The sequence below is a fragment of the Furipterus horrens genome, unplaced genomic scaffold (genome assembly GCF_987537825.1).
Source record: "Furipterus horrens unplaced genomic scaffold, mFurHor1.1.pri manual_scaffold_16, whole genome shotgun sequence".
Lineage (NCBI taxonomy): Eukaryota > Metazoa > Chordata > Mammalia > Chiroptera > Furipteridae > Furipterus > Furipterus horrens.
Genome location: NW_028327186.1, coordinates 2,766,544 through 2,781,850, shown reverse-complemented (window position 1 = coordinate 2,781,850; position 15,307 = coordinate 2,766,544). Strand labels below are relative to the sequence as shown.

General features: G+C 51.0%; 1 protein-coding gene across 7 annotated transcripts in view; it reads right to left on the bottom strand.

Moving 5' to 3' along the window:
- Nucleotides 1-15,307, bottom strand: part of APBA2 (amyloid beta precursor protein binding family A member 2) — a 113,723-nt gene that overhangs the window by 30,721 nt on the left and 67,695 nt on the right. For 6 of the 7 annotated variants that reach the window (XM_090263569.1, XM_090263567.1, XM_090263573.1 and 3 more), the window contains 2 exons: nt 14,934-14,987; nt 1,785-2,772 (listed from right to left, as the gene is read on the bottom strand). In XM_090263569.1, the coding sequence (XP_090119695.1) occupies nt 1,785-2,732 (948 nt within the window). In that variant the 5' untranslated portion in view covers nt 2,733-2,772; nt 14,934-14,987. The remainder of the gene's footprint in view (nt 1-1,784; nt 2,773-14,933; nt 14,988-15,307) is intronic. The other variant, XM_090263570.1, reaches the window with a different exon arrangement.

Below are 15,307 nucleotides of genomic sequence, written 5' to 3'. Positions count from 1 at the left end.
GGTTCTCTCTAGAAAGCACTCGCCGGACCGAGAATAAACAGAGATCATAAAAGCCCCGAATACTCAAAACATGCACTTTGTTTGCCATCCAAACATCGTATAAATCAAATGCTTTCCACTCGATGGAAGGCTGATGTGCGCACAGCCCACAGGGGCGCAGACCTGGAAATCACTGACTTCCGAGCAGTAAGCGCCCTAAGGGAGAACTGCAGGCACAGAGCAGGTGGCTTTAGAGCACCTTCTCCCGTGACAGATGCCACAGGCAGCCCTCTGAAAGGACGCAGCCGCTCCTTGCCAAAGCCAAGAGCTGACCAGCTTACACCGCCCTTCCAGCAGCAGGATAATAGCATTTGCTCCAAGGTGACCTTATTTTGGAAGAGAGGTCACCTGCTCTCCCACTTGGTGGCACTTTTTAAAGGGACCTCCTCTGGACTTCTCAGCGACGGCTCAGGATGGCCCCGACCTCCGCCCGCCCCCTGAAACCACCCCCCCACCCATCATCCATCCACTGCACCTCCAAACCGAAGGCCCACGCGTCCACTCCCGTCGGCATCCGGCTCCAGGAAAGCCCGAGATCCACTCGCCCATCCCCACGGGGCTCTCAAGATCCTTTTGTCTTGACAAGGACTTGTCACGGAAACTGCTTGTGACCCCACAGAGCGGCTGCCCCCGCCTCAGGCAGCCCACGGCGACCCCTGGGGCACCACCGCCACCGCGTGGCGGGGGTGGCGTGGCCAGCCACGGGGGCTGGTCCGGCTCGGCCGAACCCTGCAGAGGACCGGCCGTGTTTTGGCCCAAAGCCCGTGACCCCCAAGCCGCCTGCCCCTGGCGGGCGCCCCGACAACCCACGGGCCGCATCACACGCAAACCTGCCGTAAGTGACAATTTACACTTAACAACCTTGAAGAACAAAAGGCATCAAATGTATGAACCAAAAACCTAACGGTGAACCAACCGGACTTCTCTCCCAAACACAAGCTCTTCTTCTATGCACTTTTCAAATGCGCGAACTCTTCTCGGAAACGAAGGAACAATCAAGGCTTTAAAAACAGAGTGGAAGCAGCTCGTTCCCTGTGTCCACAGAACCAGCCAAACACAAGTTTCTTTCCACGAGCCTAATGATCACAGCAGCCTCTTTACAGACGGACAGCGGGTGCAGTTTCAAAGGCAGCCTTTCGAACGTGTTTAGTAGAAAACACACTTCACTTTGTTATAATTAAAAGAAAATACGGTCCTGCTCAAATCCATCGGACTCATTAGCATGCACTGCTTCTCCGAGACTTTGTCAAACCTTCACGTAATTATTTTCAAAATGGTTATTTATAGCTAATTGCCCATCGCACCAAGGCCTCTGGGTTCCCGGTGGAACGTCACCGGGACAGAACGGCCCCCGTGAAGGGCACTCGGGCTGCGGCCCCCACACTGGCCGCAGCAGCCGTCCCACACCCTTGCCCATGTCCTGCCGACCTGAAGAGCCACCTGGTGGAGGGGGACAGTCACAGGCACCGCCCCCGACCACGAGCCGGCTGGGGACCCCATCTCTTCTGGGTGGGCGGGGGTGTCTTTGGGGCGCACAGGATGCTAACCAGCCCCCAGGAGAGTCTCCTGGCATTTACCAACACCCCCCCAAGGGGTGAACTTGAGCGACCAGACCACGTCCGCGTCTGCATGCACGTAATGAACCACGTGCGGAACTAAGCCCGCGTTTGGAACTGCGGGCTACCCCAGAGCATCCTGTGCCCTCGGGCCCCTCCACTGCTCCCTGGGGACAGCCAGAGTCCTACCTGCTCTTGGGGCCACCGTGGCCTGTCCTCGGGAGTCCTGGTCTTGCTCTTGAAGCCCCGCTGAGCATCTCCAGGGAGCTTGGCCTCAGGAGGGAGGTTGAGCGACTTGGGCCTTCCCTCATGTCTGCTGGGGCCACGGCTGGCCTCCATGGGGACCCCGGGCCCCGGCTCCGGCCCCCGCACTGGCGTATGCTCAGGGCTGGCCTCGCCGGCACTGGCGATGCTGCTCATACTCAAACTCATCTTGATCTCGGCCACGATCTGGTCGATGTCCTCCTCCTGGTCCTCCGTGTCCCCTTCGCTGCGCCTTGGGCCGTAGGGAGACGCGCCGCCTGCGTTCCCGTTGGCCTCCGGGGGGTAGTAGTCCTGGAAGCCCTCTTCGCCGGGACAGTAGTCAAGGCTGTCCTCCTGGTCCGGGGCCTCCAGCACGGAGGCCTCATCCTCGGGGGTGGGGAGGCGGCCCTCCTGGTAGCCCAGACGGCCTTCGTGCCCGCGGCCGCGGGGGTGCGCGCCCGCCGAGTCCGTCCACTCCTCCACGGCCTCCTGGCACTCGTCCGTCTCCAGGGGGCGGGTGCCGGGGGCCAGGTACCCCTCCCCGTTGCAGTCTATGCCTTCCAGGTAGCTGTCATCCTCGGGGCAGTAGCGGATGTAGTAGGTGACGCCCTCCTCCTCCTCGGGGAGGCCCTCGTCATAGTCCTCCTCCTCCGAGGTGTTGTTCACGTAGTCGGAGCTGGAGTCCCCATCAGGGCTGTGCTCTGGGCAGCCCTGCTCTGGGGGCAGGGGGCTGTCGGGCCGCAGGGCAGCCGGGTCCAGGCCGTGGGGCGCGCACTCTGCCAGGGCGGGCTCCGCACCCTGGCTCTCAGGCTCCTGGCCGTGGGGCGCGGGGCCCGGCCCCGCTCGGTGGTCCAGCATGCTGCTCGCTGTGGTCTGACGCTTGCGGTTGGCCATGGCAGGCGCTCACACGGCCATCGTCACCAGGAGGCAGCCACTGCGGGGGCAACGTCAGAGAGAACAGTGTCAGAAGCCCACAGAGCAACGGGGACCCCTGCTGCGCAGTTCGGAGCCCTGTTAACGCACCTCTGTCTAAACAGCAGGACATCCCGCCCCAGCAGCCTCGTCCGCCAGGAACAAGGCACAGCCATGCCAAACAGAGAGGGTGCCATGCAGGGCCGGCGGGGAGGCGGGGCAGAGGTGTGGTACCGGCCAGCCGCGTGTGGGAAGCCCGCGTGACAGAGAAACCAGTCAGAGCATCAGGTTGCTTGCTCTCAAACCCAAAGAGCAGCTCTGATGCAGAAGACATGATGAAGACCAATAAGGAGGCACTCTACACCTTCCAAACACATGGACCGCATCCTACTTTTGTACAATAAATAATGTCTTGATGTTTCCCTACAGATACATTCAAGGCCTTTTCCCCACCCCCAGGGCCTCCTTGCAACACCCTTTACAACCGTTCCCCAGCCTAAGGGTCCCTCGAGAGACCGCGGATGGAGAGCATGTGGCACGTGCGTGCGGTGGAACGCCACTCGGCCTGAGCCAGCGGGAACCCCGCGCCGGCGACAGCAGGGACGGACCCGGAGGGTATCATGCTCAGTGACGTCGGTCAGATACGAAAGGGCAAAAATGTTATTTCATTCATTCATACGTGGACGTCAAACAAAACAGTTAACACACAAACTAACAAAGCCAATGAAAACAAACGCACCACCGCTGCCGATAACAGGATGGTGGGGACCAGAGGGGAAGGGCTGGTGGGGACCCCTAGGACGGGGAACACGTAACGACAGAAGGACAACAGGGTAGCGGGAGGTCACGTTATAAGGTTGTACAACTGAAATTTATAGGAGGTTATCAACCCATGTTATCTCAATAGATAAAAACTGTATTTGTTGAAAAAAAATTATAACAAATTTTAAACTTTGTTTGCACCGCAGGTCCCGGTCTCCCGACGGGCTCAGGGGCACGTGGTGGGAGAGGGCTAACGATCCTGAGAGTGGGGACCAGGAGGCTTTGCGTGCAAACACACGGAGGTCCTCTGCTTCTCATTAACAAAAGCAAAGGCACCTCCCTCATGGAAGACCATCTGGAAAGCAGTCAAATGTCCAGGAGAAGCCACATGTCTGAGAAAACGAGGCCTGTGTCCAGATTCAATTAATTCTAGAACGGCACATGGATCAGTAGGAAATGCAGCCCTCACCCGGAGCCCACAGTCTCCTGAAATGGGGGGGCATAGGAGGTAAAGGCCCATCCTCCACAGTGAGGGGCAGCAGCTTCCTCTCTGTACCCCTCCTTAGTGCCTCTGCACAGACAATGCCGTTGGCCGGCTCTTAGGAGAGTGGACCACAGCAAACTGAGGTGAAAACTAGGAACTCAGTGCTCCCCCCCCCCAATCCAGGCTGGGGGGAAATGGCACCATATACGTGCGATACAGACTCTGCCCGACTACCGCCCGGCCGGGCTGTGTCCCCTGGTTTCATCTCACAGGTGGTCAAGGTAATATTCTCTGGTTCCTTTTTGATACACTTTTGTTGCTTGGGCTACGCACAGTCTGGGTTTCAGCCATCCTGGAGGACAGTGCTGTCATAGGCTGTAGCACGCCAGACAAAACTCTATGGGTAAGGACCTCGCTGCAGGGTCACAGAACACCACGAGCCCCGAAGGGAAGGGGACTCGTCTTCCAAAAGCCACTGTCCCACAAGCCGCTGCGACCTTGCTGAGGGGTCCGCTTCCTTTTGCACCACGGCAGTGAAATGCGCCACACTGCGGCGCTCACGCCAACCTTCAGTGACGGGGCCTTGTGAGGCTAACGACAATGTGTCCCGAAGTTAATTACTCAGCGATTAAAGTATTTACAAAGAGGGTATCACATAAAACGTGCTGTTATAATTTATTCACAACCCAATCAGCAGGGAATACGCTTGGAAGAAATACGTTGAAAGAACAGCAGCGAGGGTTGGCTCTGAGTAATGGGACAACTGTGTTTCCTTCCCTTGTTCTTTTTTTCTTTTCTTTTTTAAGATTGTATTTTTTAAAAAAATTTTAAAAGATTTTAATCACATTTTTAAAAAACAATTTTATAGATTTATTTTTAGAGAGAGGGGAAGGGAGGGAGAGAGGGAGAGAAACATCCATGTGTGGTTGCCTCTAGTGCGCCCCCAACTGGGGACCTGGCCCCCAACCCAGGCCTGTGCCCTGACTGGGAATCGAACCTGAGATCCTTCAGTTTATGGGATGATGCTCCAACCCGCTGAGCCACACCGGCCAGGGTGATGGTGAACTTCAAAGACAAGACTGAAAGAAAATCCTAAGAGCTTCTAAAGGCAAGTGGGGGTCGCCCACAAAGCAGCGAGAACTGGGTTATCAGATCGACAGCAGACTTTCCATCAGCAAGACTGCAAGCAAGGTGACGACACATGTCGTCCTGCCGCCGACACAGCTGTACTGATCCTGAAATACCGCGTCCTGGACTCCCTGCTTCGGGCCTCACAGCCCAGACTGCCCTCACGGGTCCCTCCCCATCTGCCTCCAGACAGTCCCTCCTGGGTCCCTATCCCCACACCTGCCTCACGGCTTCCTTCCCATGTTTCCAGTACAGATGCAAAGACACCTGTGGCCAAAGGACTGCCGCCCCCACCCCCCAGGTGTGAGCTTACCTTTCCTGCCCTGAGCCCCTGACTCTCCATCCGCTCAACAGTCTCAAGAAAGGTGTATTTGATTTCTCCCACCCTGCAATTTGCCAAAGACGCGGAAAGACAGGAAACTACAGGTGCAGCGTGTGCTGGGCCCCCAGGGCAATAAAAACCACGGCACTGGTTTCAACGCGTGGTAATTAATTCCGCCCACTCTCGGAAGGACCAGCATCCTGACCCCAGACTATGCCCAGCTGAGCCGTGGTTCTCAGCTCCGGTCGCCCAAAATAGAGGAATTACCTCCTATGTCTCTATCTATACATCTCTATCAATATCTCTGTATCAAGCTATCAATACCCACATGCCACTCCAAGAGATCTGGATCCCATTGGCTGGGACAGACCCCCAGGGCGGGTGGTCCTCATGCTCCCAGAGGAGGATGTGTGGTCACAGTTGCCAGCAGGGATTCCCTTCTGTATATGAGTGAGCCAGCAGGGGTCACGGAGGGGGGAAACCCGAGAAAATGAAGATCAGGAGGAGGAAATGGAAGAAATTGCCCAAAATCAACGAAACAGTAAGTAACACAGTTGGACAAATATAAGATACTGCTCCCAAACCCAAGCACGAAGTGCTACAAGAAAAGAAATGGGGAGAGAATAGAAAAGTTCTTGGAAATGGAAAGTAGAAGACAGATAAGAATTTAATGATAGGAATTTAAAGATAAAGTCAGAAATAGCCCCAGAAAGCAGAGCAGAAAGAAAAGGAGCCAATAAAAGGAAGTTGCCAGGGACCGGCACAGACTTGAACCCAGCGACCCTGGGCTGAGCTCCGACCGTCTTCCCGGCCCAGCCACAGGCGGACGGCCACGGATGGATCGTTCAGCTGGCCACGAACCCTTCCGGTTTGCCCCATCCCACCCCATGGGTTTCAGCTTGAGCCTCATAACGCCTGAAAATGGCTCCTCTGCACCCACACACCAAAGAGTATAAATGAGTAAGAAGATGCAAATCCATGCAGAATTCCAAATAATTCGTTAGACACTGCCCCCTCACGGCACTGGAGCCTTATCTCCAGGCAGCGGAGGTTAACCTTGATCTGATGAGGACGGCACTTGCTCCCCTTTGCAGTTTCCTGACCAAAGCTCAGAGCCCCTGTCTCACCAGGAGAAAAGTACTGGACAAACCTCAATGGAAGGAGAGTCTATAAAATACCTGCGCAGGACCCCAAACTGCCAAGGTCGTCAAAAACAAACCAAGTCCAAGAAGCGACCAAATCTAAAAGCGCCTAAAGAGACATGAAGTTCAATTCCATGTGGGATCCTGACAGGGATCCTGGAGGAGGGCAAAGGACGTTGGGTGAAAACGGAGAAGAGCTGAATGAAGTACGGCTGCGGTTGATAACAGGGTATTTATTGATCCCGGTTCAACAAACGCGCCAGGCTAGCGCCAGAGGTCAACAATACAGAAAGGCAGGGGAGGCGTGGGAACACGAACATCTTTTCAACGTCCCTGTAAACTGCTACTATTCTAAAGTAAAAAAAAAAAAAAAAAAACTAAACAGATGTGGTGAGTTACATTGATAAGTCGACGAAGTAGATTTTAAGAAAAGTGGCATTTAAAAAAAAAGAATTTGAGCAAAAAAAAAAGGTGACAGGAAGAAAATTCATAGACACAGACAACAGGGTGGTAATCGTGGGGGAGAGAGGGGTGGGTGGAGGTGGGAGAGGGGATGAGGGGATAAACGGTGATGGAGAAAAATAAAATAAAATTAATGTAACTAAAAAATAAATAAATGATAAAAGAAATATATTAAAAAATTATAAACCAAGAAAAAAGAGCGGGACAACCTGCTAGGAATAGATTCTAAATTTAAATCTTAAGTGTCTATGTATTTAGGTATATGCTCTCAACACTTATAAAGAAAGAATTGATGGAACTATAAAAGGACATTTTTGTCACAGGGAAATACTTTTAACACACTTCTTTCACTACGTGGTATAGCAAGCAGGCAAAAGTCAGAATAGAAATAGAAGATTTAAATACCATAGTTACCAAAATTTTCCTTTTTAATATATATGTAGATCACTGCACCGAGGAACTACACACAAATGCGCAAGGAAAATTTTGTGAAGACTAATCATATGATGGGAAAGTCTAAAGTGAGTCTGAACAAATTTTAAAATGTTAAAGATCACACACAAAAAAATGTTTCGGGTGGCAGTGTAATTAAGCTAGTAATAAATAATTTAAAAACTTGAGACTAGGTAGACATCTGGAAATTAACCACTCTAAAATAACCCAGATATCAAAGAACATAATTATAAAAATTAAAAAACATTTTGAACTTAGTAATAATGAAAATACAACATATCAAAAAATGGCGTTGCTCATCTATAGCCAGAGATGCACTCGTTACAAGGGCCAAAAGGTGGAAGCAACCCACGTGCCCAGCAAGGGGTGAGGGGATGAAGAAAATGGGGCACATCCCTTCGATGGGGAATTATTTGGGCCTGAAAGGGAAGAGCACCCTGTCCCACGCTCCAACACGGATGAGCCTTGAGGACACCAGGCTAAGCGAAACAGACGAGTCACGAGGAGATAAATACTGTGGGATTCCACTCCCATGGGGCGGCAAATCCACAGACAGAAGATGGGGTGGCGGCTGCCAGGGGCTGGGGGAGAGGGCGCTCTTTAATGGGGACAGAGTCTCAGATTTGCAAGGTGAAAAATTCCTGGAGAGCCGTTCCCCCAATGATGTGAATACCGTTAACACTATTGAAATCTACACTCAAAAACGGTTACAATGGTAAACTTTGTTTTTTAACCACAATTTTTAAAAAGTATATTACAGCTGAAGTAGACTTACAAGATTTACAACCTTAAATTCCTTTATTAGAAGACAAGAAAGTCTGGAAAAATAAATAATCTAGATAGCTAACTCACTCTCAAGTATTTTGAAAAGAACAACAAATGAAACCCCAGATAAAATTGAAGAAAAAAAGAAATATAAGCGCAGGGAAAAATATATATAAAAAGTGCATAATAGAAGGAAAAATCAACACACACACATGTTGCTTCTTGGGGGAAATTAAATTTATAAATCCCTAGCAAGACATGAAAATAGGGGTGGGAGGTGAGGGCGAGAGAGGGCACACAAATTACAGTATCAGAAATGAAAAGCTCGTTATTCCTTGTAAGAGATATCAATGGGTATTATGACCTTAACACTGACAATTGTGATAATTTTTATGAAATGCATTGCTGAAATACAATTTAGCAAAACTGACACTAGAAGAAATAAAAAACCCAATGGTTCTGTACCTACTAAGGAAATTAAATTTCTAATTAAAAACCTTCTTCACAAATAACTCCAGACCCCAGTGGCCTCCCACTTGAATTCTTACAAACATTTAAGCAAGCAAGCAAACACAAAACCAATACCAGTTTTACCTCAAATCTTCCAGGGAACATAAAAAGAGGACACACTCCCCAATTCACTTTAAATGGCCACCGTTACCTTGATACCAAAACCAGACCTCAGCATTAAATAAAAGTAAAATTACAGGCACCTCAATTTTAAACATAATGGCAAAGAAACTATTTAAAAACTATCAAATCCCACAAGTATACATAAAAATCACATCATTCACAACTCAGTTGGGTTTAGTTCGGGTATGCAAGGTTACTTTAATATTTAAATATCAGTCACATAACTCAATATGTTAATGAAAGAGAAAATATTCTGATTATTTCATTAGATGCAGAGAAAGTATTCGATAAAATTCAACACCCACTCATGATAAAAACTTGTAGCAAAGTAGAGATGAAAGGGGACTATCTGGCTCTTAACAAGAATACTCAAGCCCTGGCTGGTGTGGCTCAGTGGTTTGGGCATCGTCCTGCAAACTGACAGGTGGCAGGTTCGATTCCCGGTCAGGGCACATGCCTGGGCTGTAGGTTCAGACCCCAGACAGGGTGTGTGCAAAAGGCAGCGTTTCCCTTGCACATCGATGTTTCTTTCCCTCTTCCCCTCTAGAATCAATTAAAAAATAAAAAATTTTAAGAATACTCATACAACCAGCATAAATTAAAATAAAATACTGAAGGATTTTCCCCTAAGAAGAGAATCATTAAACTGGGGTTTACAATTGATGCAAAAAGGGGAAAAAACAGTCATTATTCATAGTCCACATGATTATGCATCTAGGAAACATAAAAGAACCTAGAAATAAACTATTACAATATCTGAATTTAACAAAATTGCTAGTTATAAGGAAAATATATAAGAAACAATCATGCTTATACCTACCCATAAAGAGCAATTATAACAGAATTTTTTTAAAAAGCCACTGTCAATTGCAACCAAAACAATACCCAAATACCGTGGAAGAAATCTGACAGAAGATATCATGTATACAAAACTATAAATGTATAAAGAAAAATTAAGAGAGACCCAAAGGGACAGAAACTTCCTATTCATGGACTGGAAGACCTAATATTATAAAGATATTGTCTTCCTCTGAATGAATCTCTAATTCAAAGGACTCGCATCAGAATCTCAGCAGGGCCATGTGAGCACATGTCTCCACGGAAATTGACAGAATGACCCCAAATCTCATGTGGACACGCAAAGGGCCAGACACTGCAAGGCCACCTGAAGAAGGAACCAACTGGAAGGACGTACACACTTCAGATAAAGTCACAGTGTTTAAGACCCTGTGCTGTTGGGACAGGACAGACAAGCAGACCGGCGGAACCGAACCAAGACTCACACGCATACGGTGACTTCATTTGTGGAAAAGCGACATCGCAAAGCGTTACGCTCATGCCACGGAGGGTGGGATCTGCCTCCCTCTGAAAGTGCTTCAGATGTTGAGACGGGAGATGCCGCACACATATGAAGAGGCAGGAAGACATCCATGACTCGCCTATCGGCCCTTCTGGGGAGAAGGCAGCAGGCACAAAAGCCGGCCCAAAATGTCTTGAGGGGCTTACGAGGCAGAGAGGAAGTAGCCCCGGCAGTAAGCGGGTGCGGTGCATGCGGTGCTCAGCCTGGGCAGTTAGAATCTCCCACCCGCATCACACAAGCCCGTGGGCTTTCCTATCTCATCAGCTTGCCCTGCTGTGGGGCAGAAGGGAAGGCAGGAGGTGGCATCTGAAGGGTATTCATGTCCAATGCCAAAAATGAAGTCAGACCTTCTCCTTACAGAAGGCAGACCAGAAAGGAACGGCACTGGGTCAACTACAGAACCGCTGACAGCAATATGGGGATAGGGCCAAAAATTAAACATGGAGCCGCCTTATGACCCAGCGGTCCCACTTCTGGGAATGTAGCTGAAGAAACTCAAAACACCAACTCAAAAGAGCATAAGCACCCCTACATTCATTGCAGCGTTATTTACAGTCGGCAAGATCTGGAAGCAGCTCACGTGTCCATCAGTGGGTGAGTGGCTAAAGCAACCACGGGACATTCACACAGTGGAATTCTACTCGGCCACAGAAGAGAAGAAAATCTTACCCTTTGCAACAGCGTGGATGGACCTGGAGAACGTTATGCTGAGTATACATGGTGATGGAAAAAATAAAATTAAAAGAAAAGAAAAATGAGTCTTGACAGGCAACTGACACCATCCATCACACACTCGACAGAACACAGACTGTAGGTCTAAAAGCGATAGTTTCGACAGTAATGCTTCTAGAAGCTAACGCAGAAGAATGTTTTCTTGGGCTACGAATAGATTTCCTAAACAAGTGTCTCATCCGGGGGCAGGAAGGACAATCCCGCTGTGCTACCATCACCATCCTCCAGCCCCAGACCTCCTCGCACCTGTGGGACGGAACTCTGTCCCCACTGACCGCAGCTCCCCGGCCCCTCCACCAGCCCTTCGCTGGACAAAAGCAGGGGCATCGGGTCCCGAGGCCACTTTCCCGGCACAGCAGGGCTGGGCCTTGGGGCTGACCGGGCGTCCTCCCCTGCCGTCACCATGTTCCCCTCAAAATGTGTCAAGTGACTGAAGGACGATGTTCAGTGACTTGTCAGTCAAGAAAGCAGACGAGCCTGTCGCAGCCCCAGAGTGCCTGGAAAACCTCGCGGCAGGGCACTCTGCCAGGGGGGACCCAAGCAGCACCCCTGGTTGTCCTGTATGTCGCTTAGCAACCAACCCAAGCACCGGCTATGGTATAGAATCGGTCTGACTACAATAAGCATCTCCTTGTGTATCCAGGAGCGCACGTGGTAAAAATCAGTTTGGGACCTGGGAAGGTAGTTCAGTGGGTTGGAGCGTCGTCCTGATACACCAAGGTTGTGGGTTCGATCCCTGCTCAGGGCACATACAAGAAGCAACCAGCGAATGCATCAATAAGTGAAGAGCTAATCGATGTCTCTCCCTAAAATCAATCAATAAAAAAATTTTTTAATCAGTTTGGAAAATGACGCATTAAAAACATAATTAAGTTACCTCCTTGCAGGACTTCTCAAGGCCTTTAATGGGGCGCTCAGAGCTGACAGCGTGTCCCGGCCTGAGCTAAAGGTGGATTCCCGTTCTCACAGACACCTCCTGGGACTCCACAGAACACAGTCTGAGAATCCCAGCTCAGACACTCATGTCATTAATTAGAACGGGATATAATTAATTAGATGTGGATATCATTAATAAAAAATGACATCCAGAAGCAGCTCACTTCCTTGCATTTAATCACACTGAGGACGTTGGGCCAACCTCATAGCGGTACATGGGGCTCTTAACACATTTTTCAACTTCTAAAAAAAAGGTGTTGAGTTTTTTCTCTCCTAATGGGCAACTTAAAGAAAAAAGTTGGGTGTCAGAGCAGGAATTTTCAAGCGTTTGAAAAAACACGCACCGAGTCTAGACGCAAATCACAATGGCCAACGCCAGGTCCTTTCTCTTCCTCCTCCAAGGAAGGAAACTGAATGATTCTGGGGAGCCAGGATGGGCTTTGCACACCCCACCCATAATGTGGTTCATTCTCACAACCGCGCCCCCAAACAATCAGGAGGGCTCCCTTCACAGATGAGACACGTGACCTTCCCAAGTGTAAGTCACTGGAGCTCCGTGGTGATCAGAGACGCCCTGCGCCTCCGTCTGCACAGAGACACTGGACCGGATGCCGTGCGGACGGTGACCACGCCGGTGTACAAACCAACTGAGAGGCCAGCCGTCGGGCAGGAAGGCACAGACCAGGCTGCAGTGTGGCTTCCGTGTCCTGCGAAGGCCCCCCAAGCAGGTGGCCCGTGAGCTTTGTCCATCAAGAGGGACAGAAGTAATTGGACGAGGAATCGGCCCCACAGCCATGAGGAGTGCCATGTGGACCCCGCTGCTGGTCACATGCAGACCCCCTCGATGACAGGACATCGGGTACACACTCTGGGGCTCAGTTTCCCCAGTTACCAAAGGCTCCATCTGCAGTAAAAAGTGAATAAACCCAGGTGCCCCCACCTTCTCCCAGAGTAAGTAACATTGAAAACTACCAGTCAGCCCTGACTGGTGTGGTTCAGTGGGTTGGGCATCGTCCCACAAAGCAAGAGGTCGCCAGTTCAATTCCCGGTCAGGACACATGTCTGGGTTGCGGGTTCCATCCCTAGTCGGGGTGCAGACCAGAGGCAACCGATCAACATATCTCTCTCTTTCTCCCTCCCTTTGCCTCTAAGTAAATAAACAAACTTTTTGTTTTAAAAAGGAAAACACCTGTCTCATTGCTACTTTTCTCTCACAGAAGACATATGTGGAGAATCGTGACAAGTGCCGCCCCTTCAGTGACGGCCCCAGGACAGGGCAGGCGGGTGAGCACCACCGGGAAGGCCGCAGGGCGCCTTGTCTACTACAGCTGATTCTGCTGGATAACAGTATTTCAGGACACGCAGCAATGCCACGAGGTCTCTTCTGGGCTCAAAAAGTGAAAAACACCTTGGACCTCAGAGGCCCCCACAGAACTGCCCTGTGGCTGCATCAGAAAGCAGTGACAGCCCCGGTTTCCTTAAGAACAATGTCAAAGAGCCAGCTTCACGGGGAACTGTTCTTAGAGGGCGGAAGAACTGGGGTGGTGGGCTGACCCTCGGCTCCCTGGAGATCAGAACGGCATCGTCCTCGGCGAGTCCGCTTCCCGTAAGTGACAGCTCCCTCAGCGGCCAGCCTGACTGCCACGGACGAGCAAAACCCCCTCCCTTCCCAGAATCCCCCGAACGCTTGAGCACTCTTACAGCCAAGGATGGTTGCTGCATCTGAAGCCGAAAGATGTTTCCGACTCGAAATAGAAAATTGAACGGGATGGAAAGGCCTTCTCGAGAGCATGAAAGTAAATCCACAAACTTTGAAAACTGACAACTGAAAAAGCCTCCTTTATTCTTACACCCAAACTTATCAAAAATCAGGTCATTTCTGTGAATCCTCCCTTACATGGGGCTGGCTCTTCAATGCCCCCCACCCCCAAAGCCACCCCAGAACCCGCCCAGGACATCTGCGACAGGACCACAGCCCAGTTTGATGGGGGGCTTCCTACCCAAGCGCCACACCGTGGTTACGGGCAGATGCCTGGATGCGGCAGAGAGGCGGCATTAGCGGGTGAAACAACTGAAGGTACTGCTGACCCACCCAACCCACAGGTGCCTCTTCCCCTGAATGCATAACCCCCAGCGCCCATCGGAAGCTCGGACCTGCTCCAGCCTCAGGACACAGGTGCCATGCCTGGCTTGGCTGCCTCGCCTCTTCTTCAAACGCCCGCAGCCCACACACCATCTCGCCCACAGCCAAGCCGCTGGGGTGTCTCTGGCCCAAGAAGAAAAGCGCCCGCTCATCTGCAGTCCAGAACCCGCCTCCTGCAAACCTCCCCTGACCAGGCGCTCTGCTGCGTACAAAGGCCCGTGCAAAGCTGCTCCTACGGGCCCTCCTGGGGCAAGCCACAGCCAAGCACGGATGGGGGGTCAGTGCGATCGGGGTACCAATACAGCTTCACCCACAGGGTGACGGCAACACGGAGCCGCCCCTCGTCCCTGAGAAGCCTAGGAAAGCTCTTTTGAACCAAAGTTAGCGTCTTCCGCTGAGGGTCCCGGTTATTTCTCAATGGTGGACTTCCGGAACACTGGTCACACTGCCCAAATTTCAGAGTGAACGGTTTCCAGTGGCACCTACTGCTGGCGATATGGGTCTACCTTTGACATAGGCGCCTGGGTAGGGATGACACAAATAAATGAATTCAGTGAGGATTCTGATTTACAGAAGCGTCAGGGTAACAAGGAGGGGTGGGGGTGGGGGTGTTGCTATTGTCCTGGGGGGGGGGGGCTGCCCAGGAGCGAGCCCAGAGCTCACAGGCCCTCAGGCCCTCAGCTGTGAACCAGCCCCGGCCTCAGACCCCCTGCGCTCAGACAAGCGCCGAATCACACATACACAGCTCCTGGGCAATAGCTAGGGTGACTGCCCCCTTGCTGCCTGAAGAGCTACGTCCTTCCAGAAAGATAATCCCATCCCCGCGCGCATCAGAGGCAAAACCTCACTCGTGTTTCTTACCGAAGACGACAGGTTTGGGACTGTCCGGGAGGGCCTCCTGGGGACGAACTCTTTCTGGAATGAAACAGAATTAAAAGAGGAAATTACTTGGGGTTCGGAGTCGACCAGGGGCTTGGAGAGCTCCTTCAGGTATGGAAATTTGAGTGAGTGAGAGGCTTTGTAAAAGCAAACTGAAGATCAGATGATCATTCTAATGAGATGCTCAGAAGTTACCGGAAAACAAATCACTAAAATGTTGCTTTAGCCTTTCGTCGCGTAATTACTGTCTGAAGAACGCAGCGCTGGGCGATAAACGGACGGCCTGAGCTCCATTCTGGGAGGAGAGGCCACCCTGCATTTCAATGAAGCGCCTCAAAGTCCTCATGAATATTCAT